The sequence below is a fragment of the Canis lupus genome, chromosome 36, assembly GCF_048164855.1.
Source record: "Canis lupus baileyi chromosome 36, mCanLup2.hap1, whole genome shotgun sequence".
NCBI lineage: Eukaryota > Metazoa > Chordata > Mammalia > Carnivora > Canidae > Canis > Canis lupus.
Window position 1 is genome coordinate 9,346,608 of NC_132873.1, and position 15,732 is coordinate 9,362,339.

The window sequence follows — 15,732 nt, forward strand, 5'->3', positions numbered from 1 at the left end:
GGGGAGATGGGTAGGGGGAGGGGGTAAATGGGTAACGGGCATTAAGGGCACATGATGAGATGAGCACTGGGTGTTATAGTATATGTTGGCAAATTGAATTTTGAAAAATATAAAAAAATAAAAATAAATGAAAGCAGCCATCCTTCTAAATCCAACAAGATATGAAGATACAAAGTAGCTTGCCCAAGTTTTCTCTAGTAAGTGGTAGAGCTTAGTGTCAAATCCAGAAAGACTTTTTAGTCTAGAGTCTGTGTGTCTGACTGTTAAACAAGTACTAAAACAAAAAATTCAAAATGAAACTTTAGGACCTTAGTCATATTTTAGAATTTGGAGAGAAGTCAGCACCTAGTATAAACTTAAGGTTTCCTGAAACAAATTTAGAAATCCTACATAAAAAAATAATAACTCAATATTAATAAGGTCCATCCAAAAATTTTAACATTACGTAACTATAAACATAATTACATAAATGGAACTAATTTAAGAAGAAAAACTATTTTAAATGGGTGAAAAATGTTATTCATGGGATAGTAATTATTTAACTCTCCACTGAGCAGGAGCTCAATTTGGGGCTTGATCTCCTGAGCTGAAGGCAGACGCTTGACTGCTTGACCACTTAGCCACCCAGGACCCCAGGAATGATTTAATTTTTAAGAGTCTAATCTAGTACAAGGTAGAATTATGCAGTTGTTTGCAGAAATGAAATAAAATAACTTGGCCAAGCATTTGCTAATATTCGATATATCCATCTCTTATATAATGACAATAGAATGTCAGTTAAATGACAGAAAAAGTTGTAATACATTAAAACTTATCACACATAGATAAAAGTACAATTCAAGTAGACAAATCAACAATAAATACCATGATGGAATAGATTTAACTTAATAATTATTAGTGTATAGGGATACATTTGAATTAGCCATAATTTCTTTAAATTATTTAAAAAATCATTATAGCCACCTTAATAAAGAGGGATCACTGGCTAAAACTAAGAATATAGAAAAGCAAGAAGAAAATTTAAAAAAATATCAGAAACAAACCTTCATCATATATCAGGAAGTATTTAAAATAAAAAAATAAAACATTAAATGGTATGTTTCCTGGATGTTTAATTCATATTTGATTGCTCATTTCAGGAATTTTATTTTGGAAATAAAAATATATCTGGAAAAGAATAATGGATAGAAGAATTGGAAAAAAAAATCATGTGAAATAAGAGAAAAAAGAAAAGTTATTTAATTTGGAGAGACCTTTTAAACTTGTGAATGCCAAAGATAATCATCAGGAATAAGGGAAAACTTTTCAAAATGGCTAATATTTATGGAACTCTTATGCACAGAAGCTGTGTACTATCTTATTTAAGCTTTACAACAAGGCTAAGTTGGCATGACATTTCTCAATTCTACTAAAAGTAAGATGACATTTTAGAGAAGTTTCCCCAAATAAATCTTATGAAAATATCTGAATAAAAAATATGTTATTGAATTCTTGGTAATCCTATGGCAGAAGATAAAAGAAATATCTAGGGGAAAAAGTCCTTAAAATTAAGTAACAAGTGATTTTAAATTCACAGAGTTTTTTTCAGGTATGTACATGTTACTATTAGTTGGAATAGCAAGTGTATATATGCACGATTCACAAATATTAGTAGTGATTCATTTTCTTGAAGATGACACTTATGTGGATAGGTAATAATTTCATTTAATTAAATATTTGGGCTAACTTATCATTTTAATGTATTTTGTTTATTTGAAACCATTTTAACTATAATTTAGGCATTTAAAATTATGTAATAATTATTTAATGAGATATTTATAGGTAGTTTACTTATTTTTTATAATCATGGCTTTTTTATGCTGATTTTTTTTTTTTTTTTTGCTTATAAAAAAAAAGAGTTCCTTCCATTTTCCATTTTACTTTGACAATGATTAACCCTGACTTGAGTGCTTTGTCAGCAGGATCTGTCCCAATAGAAATGGACTGAGGTAATTTGCCTGAAAGAAAGCAAGAAATGCAAAGATCATACAGAAATAGGGTACTAATTATATTCCACTGTATAAACCTTGTCAGTTAGAATAACTGAATGATACTTCTAAAGAATAAGTATAAATCACTTATATTGTAGGGATAGATTACTGTTCAAATCAAATTATAACCCAGTGCCTTAGGCTCTACATACATAAGGTGATAAAAGATCATTAGTGTGATCAAATTTCTAGAAATCAAATCAATGTAGCTCACTAGGCTAGGACATATGCCGGGAAGCCAGTATATATATTTCTGTCTATGAGAATTGAGACTCAGAGGAGGATTCATCTAAACTGGGGTGTCCTAGCCCTACACTAAACAAATATGATACCAAGACACCTAAGCAAATGACTCAAAGTCAGGCCCAGGTACACCTTGAGGATACAACTAAATTTACCCAGGATGAAAACTATTTTCTCCACAGCCATTTGGATTCAAATTATTAAAAGGATGTAATGAGTTATCTTTATCTCTGCATGAAGCCAAAGTACACATTAGTGCAGCAGGTGAATTTACCAAGTGGTATTCAAGTGCATAAACTGAGAGATAGCACATTTCTAAAAATTACTAACATACCCTGGGAGGGTATTTCTTTTGTTTTTAATTTGGAAGCCTCTGACACACAATTTTCAGTTTGGATTTAGGAGATTTATCATAACTGTTAAAAGATATGATTCACATCATTAAACACGATCATTTTCATCATAAAGGAAATGATTCACACACTAAAACCCATGTAAAATATTTTATATTTTCTTTGAATAATTCAACTTATTAGTATGGAAATACTTTTATTCTTGAAAGTTCACGATTCTTCATTTTTAAGTACACACAATCAGTATTAATCTTTCTTGTGATAATTTCTATCTCATTCTTTTTTTTTTTTTAAAAAGTAGAGGTATGTGAGGATAGTTTTCAAACTGTCTATAAATACACTATGTAGACTGAGAAGTTTAGTTGTGTACTTCTGAATATCATTATTTCCTGGAGAATATCATATTTTGAACCTACCTAATTAAAAGAAAATTTTTAGAAATATAAATTAACCGAAGATGGCCAAGAAAATGGTTTGATAATGTATTCTCAATTGGTTACCTTCTTTTCCAATTAAGGTGAGCTTGGGGAGGAAGGGTATTCAGAATCTCTTAGGAATTGTTTATTTTAGGTAATATGCAAAAAAAATATATACAAATACTAAGTATTTGTATATATTTTTACTTATATTCTAAGTATATAAAAAAATACTTAGAAAAAGTATTTCAGGGACATCTGGGTGGCTCAGTTGGTTAAGTGTCTGCCTTTGGCTCAGGTCATGGTCCAGAATCCTAGAATCAAGCCCTGTATCAGGGGCTTCTCTTTCTCTTCTCTACTTCTCTCTCTCCCTGCCCCCTGCCTGTGTTCTCTGTCCTGCTCTCTCATCATTAGAGAATGAAATTAGTTTATAACTAAAAAATACATATTTCTCATGGTATGGGGTAGTGAACAAAAATTTGTTGTATAATAGAGCATGCATTCATCAAGTAGTTATCATACAGATTCAATGGCCATAAGATGCCCTGCCCATTTCCCTCCTTGGATGACAACTGCATAACTCATCAGAAAGTGATGATGAAAATAGAGATTCTGATCTTAAAAATGCAGTGAAGTGGTCAACCAGAGCAGAATGTATCATGTAAATGAACTAACTCTTAGTGCTAGATCTTGGTACCATCTCTTTTATCCTCAACCTCACCAGAGTCGATGAGCCTGATTTCACCAAACCCTATATAAATAGCACTGTGACCATGACTACAGTTCCAGAACTGACACAGGAATATGGGCACAACCATTAGTCTGCAATACACCAAGCATTGTCCTTCCTGTGAAATAACACAATTAAGTCTGTATTAGAACAGCCATTACTGTTGGTTACATATTCAAGATCCAGCTAGATTTGTAGTTTGGCACTGACACCTTGGGAATGACATTAAGATCAGACATCAGCATCATTGTGCTGTGTTTGATGAACTCCCTTTGGGAATGGGCTCTCCCTTCTAGGCATAAAGTAGACTGCTTATAGCCATGTAAGGGTGGAATATATAGAGCCAAACTTCAGGCTTTCAGTGGAGTCCCTGCGACTACATCCATGATTTGTTGTTGACTCAAGCTGGGTATCACCCTTAGTCATTGTTGATACATGACAAGTGAGCAATGGCATATCTTGAACTCAAGTAGACAGGTGATCATAGCTTGTCTTAGGGCTAAGTTCCCAGAAGTTTAGTTGGCATTTCAATTGAAACACTGTAAGCTAATATCTATGAAAATTGGACTTTTTAATTTCCACACACACTGATTTTTCAAGTATGTGACTCAAATCTACTTCCAAAATGTAATTTTCTATTGGTGTTGATACTTTCATTGAAATGCACTAATATGAATGCATTCGATTGTAATGATTAGACAGAAAATCAATGTTTTAATATATTAGGATTAAAAAAATTCTACCTCAAGTAAATGAGCAGATGAAAAGTGTTGCAATCTCAGAGAGCCCATACCCAATTATAGTCTGATCAAGACATGCTGGCAAAAAAATACCACTCTGAAAGAATTGATTCCTTTTAAAAAGATTTAATCTTTTTGGATTCATTTAACTGAGAAACATCACTCTTTAAAATGTGAATATATGAAATATAATAATAAATCTGTGAACTGTCAGCATATATTTTGTTTCATGATGCCATTCCTATAATGGGATACAGAAAGAAATCACTGATAAGTTCTTATAATAGAGAAAAGATAAAAGAAACAGAATGTGAAGAGTAGTTATTTTTACTTTCAGATACTTTTAGCACATATATGTATGGAGCTCAGCAATCATTCAAAGTCAAGATTTTGATGAATATAATCAATAGGAAGTGGTTTAGAAGGTAACAGCAGACCATGCAAGGTGCTGGCATTGCTAAATATGTAAGGAGGAAGGACAAGGAAAAACCAGCAACTAAGATTTGTATTTTTGTGGGTGTAATCCTGGGATTTGGGAAATCTTATACCAAATGAGTATGTGATTAAAAACCTCCTTTGCAAAGGGCTTTATTTATTAATCACTAAGTTCATCTTTCTAGCTTTAATTCTTAGCTAATTCAGTAACTCTAAAATAATTAGAAAATACAATCTTTCAAGGCAGTTATAATTCAACTTAAGAGACAAGGGAGATGGGATGCAAGAAGGTGATCTACCATTAGCCTATTATGGGGAGCATTAATACTTTCACAGGCCTATCAATCACTTTTAATGTTCTAAAGCATTCAGCCAAGGAACATTAGAACAAATCACCATTAATATTTTTTAAAAAACACCATTTAGTCCTTTTATACTATTATTTGAGGCTGTATGTTTATTTTGGAGAAATAAATTAAATAAGCACTAGTATAAAGGTTTTGAGATCACTAGAGATTCTTTGATAAAGAATCATTCAGTAATGAATTTGGACTAGACTGGAAGAACCAATAGGCTTTCTCATCCAATGAAGGCCTCAATCACATTCAACCTAATAACTATTTGGCTGGATTTTAAAATTTCTGCTTCTACAGATCTCAACAGAGCATGATCCAAAGTCCTTCAAGGAGTAAATCTCTTCATTTGCTGCTCCTGTATGTGAATTAGTACCACACCCACCTCCAAAAGAATATGCATTTCTTAAAAAAAAAAAAAAAAAAAAAAAAAAAGCTCAGCTCTATTGAGATATAATTGAGGAATAAAATTTAAGATATCAAAAGTGTATATTGTGGTAATTTTATATACCTATATACCATGAAAGGATTTCCCCATCTAGTTAATTAACATATCCATTACCTCACATATTTATCTTTTTAAAAAATTTATTTTTTTGGTAAGAACATTTAAGTTCTACTTTTAAGCAAATTTCCACTATACAATATAGTGTTATCAACTGTAGTCACCATGTTTTACATTAGATGCTCTTATAGCTGAACGTTTGTAGCATTTTACCAACTTCTCCATATTCCCCCCCATCCCTAGCATTTTTTTTTTTTTTACTAATCTGTTTCTGTGGATGTAACTTTTAAAATTAAAAAAAAATTTTTTTTTAGATTCCACATGTAAGTGATACCATGCAGTATCTGTCTTTCTTTATCTGGTTTATTTCACTTAGCATAATGCTATCAGGGGCCATCTATGTTGTTGCAAATGACAGAAATGACAGAAATTCCTTCTTTCTCATGGCTGAATAATTTTCTATTGTGGAGATATCTATATCTAGATATAGATGTAGATATATAGACATGTATTTAGATATATATATTTAAATATAAATCTTTCTCAATTCATCCATTGATAGACAGTTGTCCCTATATCTTGGCTATTATGAATAATGCTGAAATGAACATAGGAATGCAGATATCTTTTCAAGATCCTGTTTTTATTTCCTTTGGATATATACCCAGAAGTAGGATTGTGGGATCATAAGGTATTTTTATTTTTGATTTTTTGATGCTCCTCCGTACTGTTTTCCGTAGTGGCTGCACCAATTTACATTCCCACTAACAGTGTGCAAGGGTTCCCTTTTTTCCACATCCTCATCCACACTTATCTCTTGTATTTTGATGAGAGAAATTCTAACAGGTGAGAAGTGATATCTCGTTGTGGTTTCAATTTATATTTTCCTAATGATTAGTGATGTTGAGTACCTCATGTATCTACTGGCTATTTATATGTCTTTAGAAAAATGCTTATTCAGTTCTGCTATTTTTTAATTAGATTGTTTTTTTGCTGCTGAGTTGCAGAAGTTCTTTATATATTTTGGATATTAATCCATTATGAGATAAATGATCTGGAAATATTTTCTTCCATTCTGTAGGTTGCCTTTTCATTCTGTTGATGGTTTTCTTTGCTGTGCAGAAGCTTTTACTTTGATGTTGTCCCCCCTTGGGCAGTTTTGCCTTTGTTGCCATTGCTAATGGTGTCAAATCCAAAAAATCATTGTCAAGTATGACGTTAAGGAATTTGCCCACTATGTTTTCTTCTAGGAGTGTTGTGGTTTCAGGTCTTAGATTCCAGTCTTCATTATGAATTGGTTTCTGTGTAAAGTGTAAGATAAGGACCCAATTTCATTATTTTGTGTGTTGCTGTCCTGTTTTTCCAACACCATTTATTAAAGATACCATCATTTCCCTATTGTATATTCTTACATAGTTGGTAATAGACTAATGGCCATATACTTGTGAGTTTATTTCTGGACTCTCTGTATGTTCTACTGATCTTCTATCTGTTTTTATGCTATATCACAGTGTTTTGATTATTATAGCTTCATAATATAATTTGAGATCAGGAAGCGTGATAGCTTCAGCTCTGTTCTTTTTCTCAGGATTACTTTGCTATTTAGGGTCTTTTGTAGTTCCATAAGAATTTTAGAATTGTTTTCCCTGTCTTTTGTGTGTGTGTGTGTGTGTGTGTGTGTGTGTGTGTGTGTGTGAAAATGCTATTAAAATTTTGATAGAGATTGAATTGAATCTGTTAGACTCTTTGGGGTAGTATTTTATCAATATTAATTCTTCCAATCCAAGAGAATAAAATATTTTTCCATTTATTTATGTCTTCTTTAATTTCTTTCATCACTATCTTACAGGGTTCAGAAAACATAACTGTCAGCTCCTTGGTTAAGTGTACTCCTAGGTATTTAATGATTTTTTATGCTGTGGTAAATGGAATTATTATTTTTTTATTTCTCTAATAGCTCATTGTTAGTGTGTAGGAATGCAATTGATTTTTGTATGTTGATTTTATATCTTGCAACTTTACTGAATTTTTTTTTATTAGTTCTAACACCTTTCCGGTGAAGACATTGAGATTTTCTGTACGTAATATCATGCCATTTACAAATAGAGATAGTTTTGCTTCCTTCCACTCTCCCCCAATTTGGATGCCTTTTATTTCTTTATCTTTCCCAATTGCTCTGGCTATGTTAAATGAAGTGGTGAAAGTGGGCAGCCTTGTTTTGTTACTGATCTTAGAGGAAAAGTTTTCAGTTTCCAACCATTAACTATGATGTTAACTGTGAGCTTATCATACATGGCCTTTATTATGTTTAGGTTTTCTATTTCTTCGTGATTCAGTCTTGGTAGGCTTGTATTTTCAGGAATTTATCCATTTCCTCTAGATTGTCCATTTTGTTGGCATACAATTATTCATAGTGGATTCTTGCAATCTTTTGTATTTGCCTGGTATCACTTGTAACAATATTTCCTCTTTCATTTGTAATTTTATTTACTTGAGTCCTGTCTCTTTTTTTTCTAGGTAAGTCTAGTTAGACTTACCAAGTATGTACAAGCTCCTTCTAGGGAGATATTGGTTACCTGGAGTAAGCTAGAGGGAGGATATGGAGATGGCATTCTCAGCTTTTAAAATCTACAAATAGGTCTCTTTGGGGGAAAGACTGGGGCATAGGGATTTCTTTCCTCTTCCTTTGAGCTGATCCCTGGGGAAACAGCCACAGCAAGTTCTGGTAAGACTAATGTTATAATCTTGTAGGTTTTATGGACATAAGTCCTGTTGGCTTTCAGAGCTAAGTGTTTTGGTTGCCCACCCCTCAGGTAAAAGTCTTAAAATTTGGGGTGCTAGATATGGTATGGAAACCTTTCACTTATCAAGAAGAAACTGAGAGTTGTTAGTTTCCTTATGATTTTTTGTTGCTGTGCTAGGAGTAAGTTTTATGCCAAGAGTGTATTTGTTTTTTCCTGTTTCTATGTGGTTATCTTTTCATTAACATGATGTATAGGAATTGCTCAGCTAGTTTTCAGATTTTTTTCAGAAGGAATTGCTGTAAGTGCAGCTGAAGATTTGGTGTGTCTGGAAGGAAATGGCTTCAGGAGCCTACTAAATCACTATTATAGATTGAAATGCAATATGCTCCCCCCCACCTTTTTTTAAGTGGACAAAAGGATCAGATTACTCCTGAGAATGTCCTACCTGTGGCTGTTTGGTAAGTGCTGAGGAGTTAAAGAAACCTAAGACAGAGAGACACCACCCTCAAGATGTGTGTTACTTAATACACACATAGTCTAGTATTTAGAATGAATAATTAATATCACAAAGACCATGTAACTGAGTGTTAGATGTGTATACACCTCAGTACTGTGGAAAAGTCATAGGAGAAAGAAATTAAACTGTAGGAAAACTTCAGAGATGAGATAATTAAACTGGGTTTTGGAGGACTGATCAAATTCATCAAGACAAAGGGGAGAAGAAAAAGCAATATGACATAAAATAATGAGTGACATAGAGAAGCATTTTTGCATTTTCATGCATGGAGCTGACTGTTTCAGAGGACATTCTCTACCAGATATAACTCCCTGAAAAAAGGGGATTGCTATATCAGGCTATGGATACTCATTAAAATCCTTATGTATGTATATTTGGTATTTATTGCTGCGTGTTGTCTGAAAATCTACTTACTGATGAGCTCTCAAATCGATAAAATAGATTATTAATCATTGTTTTCATAACATCATAATGGATACTTCTGTGTTTAAGAAATCACTCATTTTATTGCTCTCTTTATGCATTATTTTTTAAGTTTATAATATTACTTTCTTAAGTGTTATATATTTTCATGTTAAATTCAGAGTGCTATTGTACAAACACTGGAATTATCACAAATAAGAGACAAATTGACTAAATATCTTTATTCTTAGTGCCACAGTGGCATATGAGTACTTAAAGCAATTTGCTCATTAAACAGAAACTACTGGAGCAGCAAAAATCCTGCCAATATCAGCAGAAACTATTAGTTTGGAATGCAACCTTTCCTCTCAATTTTGGCTAATGTGTCAAACCTTTTATTTAAAGCTAATCTTACATATTTTAAAGGTGATTAAGAATATTCTCTCAGAGTTTATTCTACTCCACACCTTAGTATATCGTCCTTGGTTTACTCATCTGTAAAATGGAAATAGTAAAAGCACCAAACCTAAAAGTTTTGTGACAATTAAAGGAGCTAAAATATGTCATGTCATTTAGAAATGTCTAAAGTATTTAAAGGAGTGAAAAATACATAAAGTGTTATATAGTGCAAATTTGTAGCAGGCATATATTTAACACCCTATAAGTATTTGCTATTTTTTGTTGTTGCTATTATTATTAAACTATAAATTAACAAGAAAAAAACCAGAGTCCTTATACTTTCAAGAAAAATTATGCACACATATAATTATGATAATCATTCAACAAAAGAACTGATGCAGGCAAGACAAATTATCCAGTCAGGAACACAGAGTAAAATCAAATTACTGAGAAGAGTGGCAATAACTGGAATTTTTAATTATAATTAATAATCACCCAAATATACTTTTGTACTTTTTCTAGGCTGCATCTACTTTTTCCCATATCATAAATATTTTAGAGTATTGGTTGCTGTCATCTGTATATCTCATACTGAGATGTATCAGATTTAGATGATAACTCCTATCACTTTTTCATCTGAACCTGCTGTGATCCTTTCTGTCTTCTCTCAAATAATGTCAATCCATATAAAGGCTTTGTTCAACCTATTTAGAAAAACCATTATGCCACCATACATAATATATCAAGTTGAAGTGGCCTGCATAATGTCTCATACAGAGTTTTGGAGTGGATATTTTGAGACTTGAATTTTGGTTCTAGCTCTGCCACTAATTATTCTTCACATCCTAACTTAGCCATTTAAATTAAATTCACATTTGGCCTTCGCATAATGAGGTGACAGCCTACAAGATTTCTGTGATCCTTTTCAGCTCTAAAATCCTGATTCTAATTTTGTAGAAAAAATAAATTTAAGAGTTAAACAACTGTGTCTCTTTAAATACCTGGTCAAAATCAGAATATATCTGGGAAACCACTTCCTGTCAGATAGGTAGCCAAGATAACCTGGAAATAACACAATTCCAATGTAAAATATCTTCTGCATTTAGAAGAAATAAACAACCTAATGTCTAAATATGAATGTTTTGTAAAACAGATTAATATTCAACCCATGGAATATTACATTAACAGAATGAAAAGTTAGAGACAAAACCCAGTGATTTTTATCAGTACTATTTAAAGTTTTTCCTCACTAGATTTTTTGTGACTACATGAAAATACCATTTTATTTTTTCTTTCTTTCTTTCCTTTTCATTTACAAACTTTCCCATCAATTTCACTAGAATTGATTCAATTTGAATAATTTATAATTTCTACTTCATTTATGATATTCCTGTTTTGCTTAAAGCTTTTTCATATGCTTTAATCATATGTCAATATCATTAATGAGCCATAATTGATTACAATAAAATGTGTATATATATATGTATATGTATACAATATATAATGTATATATATACTATATATATATATACAATAAAATGTGTGTATATATACGTGTATATATATACACAGAACTTTACTCAGCCATCAAAAAGAATATGAAATTTGCCATTTGCAAGGAGGTGGATGGAGCTACAGTATATTATGATAAGTGAAATAAGGCAGTCAGAGAAAGACAAATACCATACGATTTCACTCATACGTGGAGCTTAAGAAACAAACAGATGAATATAGGGGATAAAAATAAAAAGAGAGGCAAATCAGAAAACAGACTTAACTATAGACAACTAACTGAGAGTTGCTGGAGGGGAGGTGAGCAGGGGGTGGAATGCATAAGTGGGTGCTGGGTATAAAGGAAGGCACTTGTTATGATGAACACTGGGTGTGGTATCTAAGTGACGAATCACTAAATTCTACACCTGAAATTAATATTACATTGTATGCTAACTAACTGGACTTTAAATAAATAAAAACCTGAAAAAAACCTGTCAAATTATTTTCCATAGCAGCCATACCATTTTACATTCCCACCAGGAGTCTGTGAAAGTGCCATTTTCTTCACATTCTCAACTTTGTCAAAAATCAGTTGTCCATATATATATGTGTGTGTGCATGTGTATGTATGTGTGTCTGTGTGTGTGTGTGTATGTCTATTTCTGGAACCCAAACTCTGTTACATTGATCTAGTTGTCTACTTTTATGCCAATTTTTACGCTGTCTTGATTACTGCAACATCATAAATCCTGAAAGCAGATAATGTTATTCTTCCAACTTTGTTTTTTTCAAAGTTGTTTTGGTATTGCTATGTCTCTTCTATTTCCATGTGAGTTTTAGAATCAGCTTGTAATTTCTTTATTAAAACCTACTAGGATTTGAATTGGCATTGAATGTAATGTATGGACAGGTATGGGAAAAATTGACATCCTAACAATTTGTCTTTTGACTGATAAAGTATAGCTTTCCATGTAAGTCATTATTATTTTTTGGCAATGTTTTATGTCTTTTTTTTCTTTTAGTTTATATGGTGAATTACACTACTTGATTTCAGATATTAAACCAACCTTGCTTTACCAGAATCATGCCTATTTGGTCATGATTTCTGCTTTAATATTTATTTTTTTCCTTTCTACTATTCATTCTAATTTAATTTGCATGTCTCCTGGATTCTTAAATAAAAACTGGGGTTATTAATTTGAGAGTTTTTTGTCTTTTGTAATATCAAAATAAACTCCTCTCAAATTACTGCTTTAAGGGCATCTAATAGTTTTTGATATGTTGATATTTTCGCTGTCATTCTGTTCAAAGGACTTTATTATTTCCCTTTTGGTTTCATTGATTCATGGGTTATTTGCCTTCCAAATATTTGGGGGTTGATTGAATTCTAATTTAATTCCATTTCAGTCAGTGAAATACTTTGTGTACCTTGAATCATTTTAAATTCATTGAAACTTATTTTTGTGATCCAGAATGTGATATACCTCAGTAAATGCTTCGTGTACACTTGAAATGAACATATATTGTACTGTTTTGAGGTGGAGCGTTCTATAAAGATCAATTGGGTCAAGTTGGTTGATACTGTTCAAGTCTCATGTCTTTATTATGTTCCTATCTACTATTTCTGGTTCTATTAATTATTTAAAAAGGCATATTTACTTTTTCAAATAAAAGTGTGGATTTATATTTATCAGTTTTGCTTCATGTATTTTGAACCTATGTAGTTAAGTTCAAAATATTTAGAATTATGATATTTTTGAATAAATTATTTGTTTATCGTTAACAAACTTCATTTGTTAATATTATTAATATAAAATGATGCTGTATTTTTCTCTGACAGCTACTTTGTCTGATATTAATATTACCAGCCTTTTATTGATTAGTGTTAGCACATGTAAAAATATTAGTTTAGAACTATTTACTTTTAGCTATTTGTATCTCTAAGTTTTCTTAAAAATAGAATATAGTTTGGTCTTGTTTATTTTTTAATTCAATCTGATAATCACTGATCTTTAATTGTATTTAGACCATTTATATTTAATGTGATTATGCATATGATTAAATCTACAAACTTATTTTCTATCTTGCTACCTGTTCTTCATTCCCCTTTCATCTTTTTTTTTTTAAGTCTTTTAATTTTTTTGAAAAAGATTTTATTTATTTATTCATGACAGACATAGCAAGAAAGGCAGAGTCACAGACAGAGGGAGAGAAGCAGGCTCCTCACAGGGGGCCTGATGTGGAACTCAATCCCAGGAACCGGAATCATGCCCTGAGCCAAAGGCAGATGCTCAACTGCTAAGCCACCCAGGTACCCCATCTTTTAAATTAATTAAATATCTTTTATGTTTCTACTTTATTTTCTTTGTTGTATTATTCTAAAACTGTTTTTTTATTGTGGAAGTTTTAGGATTTAACACTTCACATATAAGAATGTTACAAAACTAAGAATTCTATTTCTCTTCTCTTGGCCTTTATGTTATTATCACATATTTTATTCCTATGCATGTTTTATATCCCACAATACATTGTTTTACTTTGTCCATTAGCTCCTAAAAGAATTTAAATACCTACAAAAAAATCTTACATATTTACTTGTATAGTTGCCATCAGCGGTGTTATTTTTTTTTTTTTTGAGTATATATATCCCAATATCCCATCATCTATCATTTCCTTTGTATATCTGAAAAAGTCACATATTTTGCCATCTTCCTTTTGTGTGTGTGTGTTCTAGGCATAGAATTCGAAGGTGCCAGGTTTGTTTTTTTAACACTTTGAAGATGTTGCTTCAGTGTCCTCTCACACCATTTCAGACAATAAGATTGCTATAATCTTTCATTCTGTTTCTCTTTACATAATGTGTGGGTTTTTTTTTTTTTTTTCTGCTTTAATGCTTTCTCTTTACCAGTGAACAGTTTGAGTATGAGAAGCACTGGTGTAGTTTTCTTCACACTTCTTGTGTTTGGGGATATTAAACATCTTCAATTTGGTGGCTTATAACTGTCATCAGGTTTGGAAAATTTGGGGACATTATTTATTCAACTATTTTTTCTATTTCCCCTTTATTTCTTTTAGGGACTGCAAATACATATAATGCTACTTGAAAGTTATCTCAGATCTTGATGATGCCCTAGTCAGCAGATTATCTTTTCTGTTTATGTGTCATTTGGGACAGTTCTATTGCTATGTCTTCAAGTCCAATTGCTTTTCTTTTGCTATATATACATTTTCATTAACCTCACCCAGTTTATTTTGAACATGTGGTTTCACAATACGTTTTTAAATCTTTGTTAATTCTAATATCTATGTAGGTTCTGTGTTGGGTTCAGTTGACTTTTTCCCTCCTAATTAAAGGAGTGCTTTTGTGCTTCTTTTTATGTCTGGTTATCTTTGATAAGAAAACAGACATTGTTTATATTACCTTCAGTGCTAGACAGTAAAAAATTACTTATAAATATTCTTAAATTTTGTTCTAGGACCTAATTAAGTTACTTAGAAATAATTTAGCCTTTTTGGTTCTTGATTTTAATGGTTATTAATATGAATCAGAGTAGCATTTAGTCTAGTTGTAATTATTCCCTATCACTGTAGCAAATCCTTCTAAATGTCCTACTTAATGCCCCATGGATTTTGAGATTTTCTCATATGACTGGTAAAAATGGGCATTATTAATCCTGTGCAAGTATAGGCAACACTTTCCTCTAATTTTCTTAGATGATTCTTTCTCTCATCTCATGTAGTTTCCTTGTATGCTTTGCCTTATCAGTACTTTGATGAATGCATACCAGTGCAAATTTCTTGGGTTCTCTCTCTCTATATATCTCCTGTATACAACTCTATTCTGTGAATTCTGGAAGTCTTGTGATCCCTAAACTCTTACTTCCATATCCTGATCTTATAGAATTTACCAAGTTCTATCCAGGCTCTTTTCCCTGAGTTATGACATAGAAACTTTCTCAAGACAACTAGCTAATGCATATGTAGTGATCACTTTATCATCTCTCTGGGATCACTGTACTTCAGTGCCTAATGTCCAGTGTCTTGAAAATGCTGTGCCATACATTTTGTCTTTTTGTTGTTGTTGTTACTGCTACTGTTTGAGGCAGGAGCATAAATTCAATCACTGTTTCTCTATCTTAATTGGAAAGAAAAGTCAAGCACCACTTTCAAAACAAGAATTATGAAATGCACAAAATATTGTACGGAAATTAATTGTTTACAGTAATGTCTATAATCATAGGTCCACATTTAGGTCAAAATGTAGCAGTTGGGATCCCTGGGTGGTGCAGCGGTTTGGCGCCTGCCTTTGGCCCAGGGCGTGATCCTGGAGACCCTGGATCGAATCCCACATCGGGCTCCCGGTGCATGGAG

At 32.1% G+C, this 15,732-nt stretch overlaps 1 protein-coding gene across 6 annotated transcripts in view; it reads right to left on the minus strand.

Moving 5' to 3' along the window:
* SPAG16 (sperm associated antigen 16) overlaps positions 1–15,732 on the minus strand; it is a 908,675-nt gene that overhangs the window by 110,687 nt on the left and 782,256 nt on the right. The window contains exon 18 of one of the 6 annotated variants that reach the window (XM_072812774.1): positions 10,869–10,929. The exons of the other annotated variants lie outside the window; for them this stretch is intronic. Coding sequence (XP_072668875.1) covers positions 10,869–10,929 — 61 coding nt within the window. The remainder of the gene's footprint in view (positions 1–10,868; positions 10,930–15,732) is intronic. 6 annotated transcript variants of the gene reach the window in all.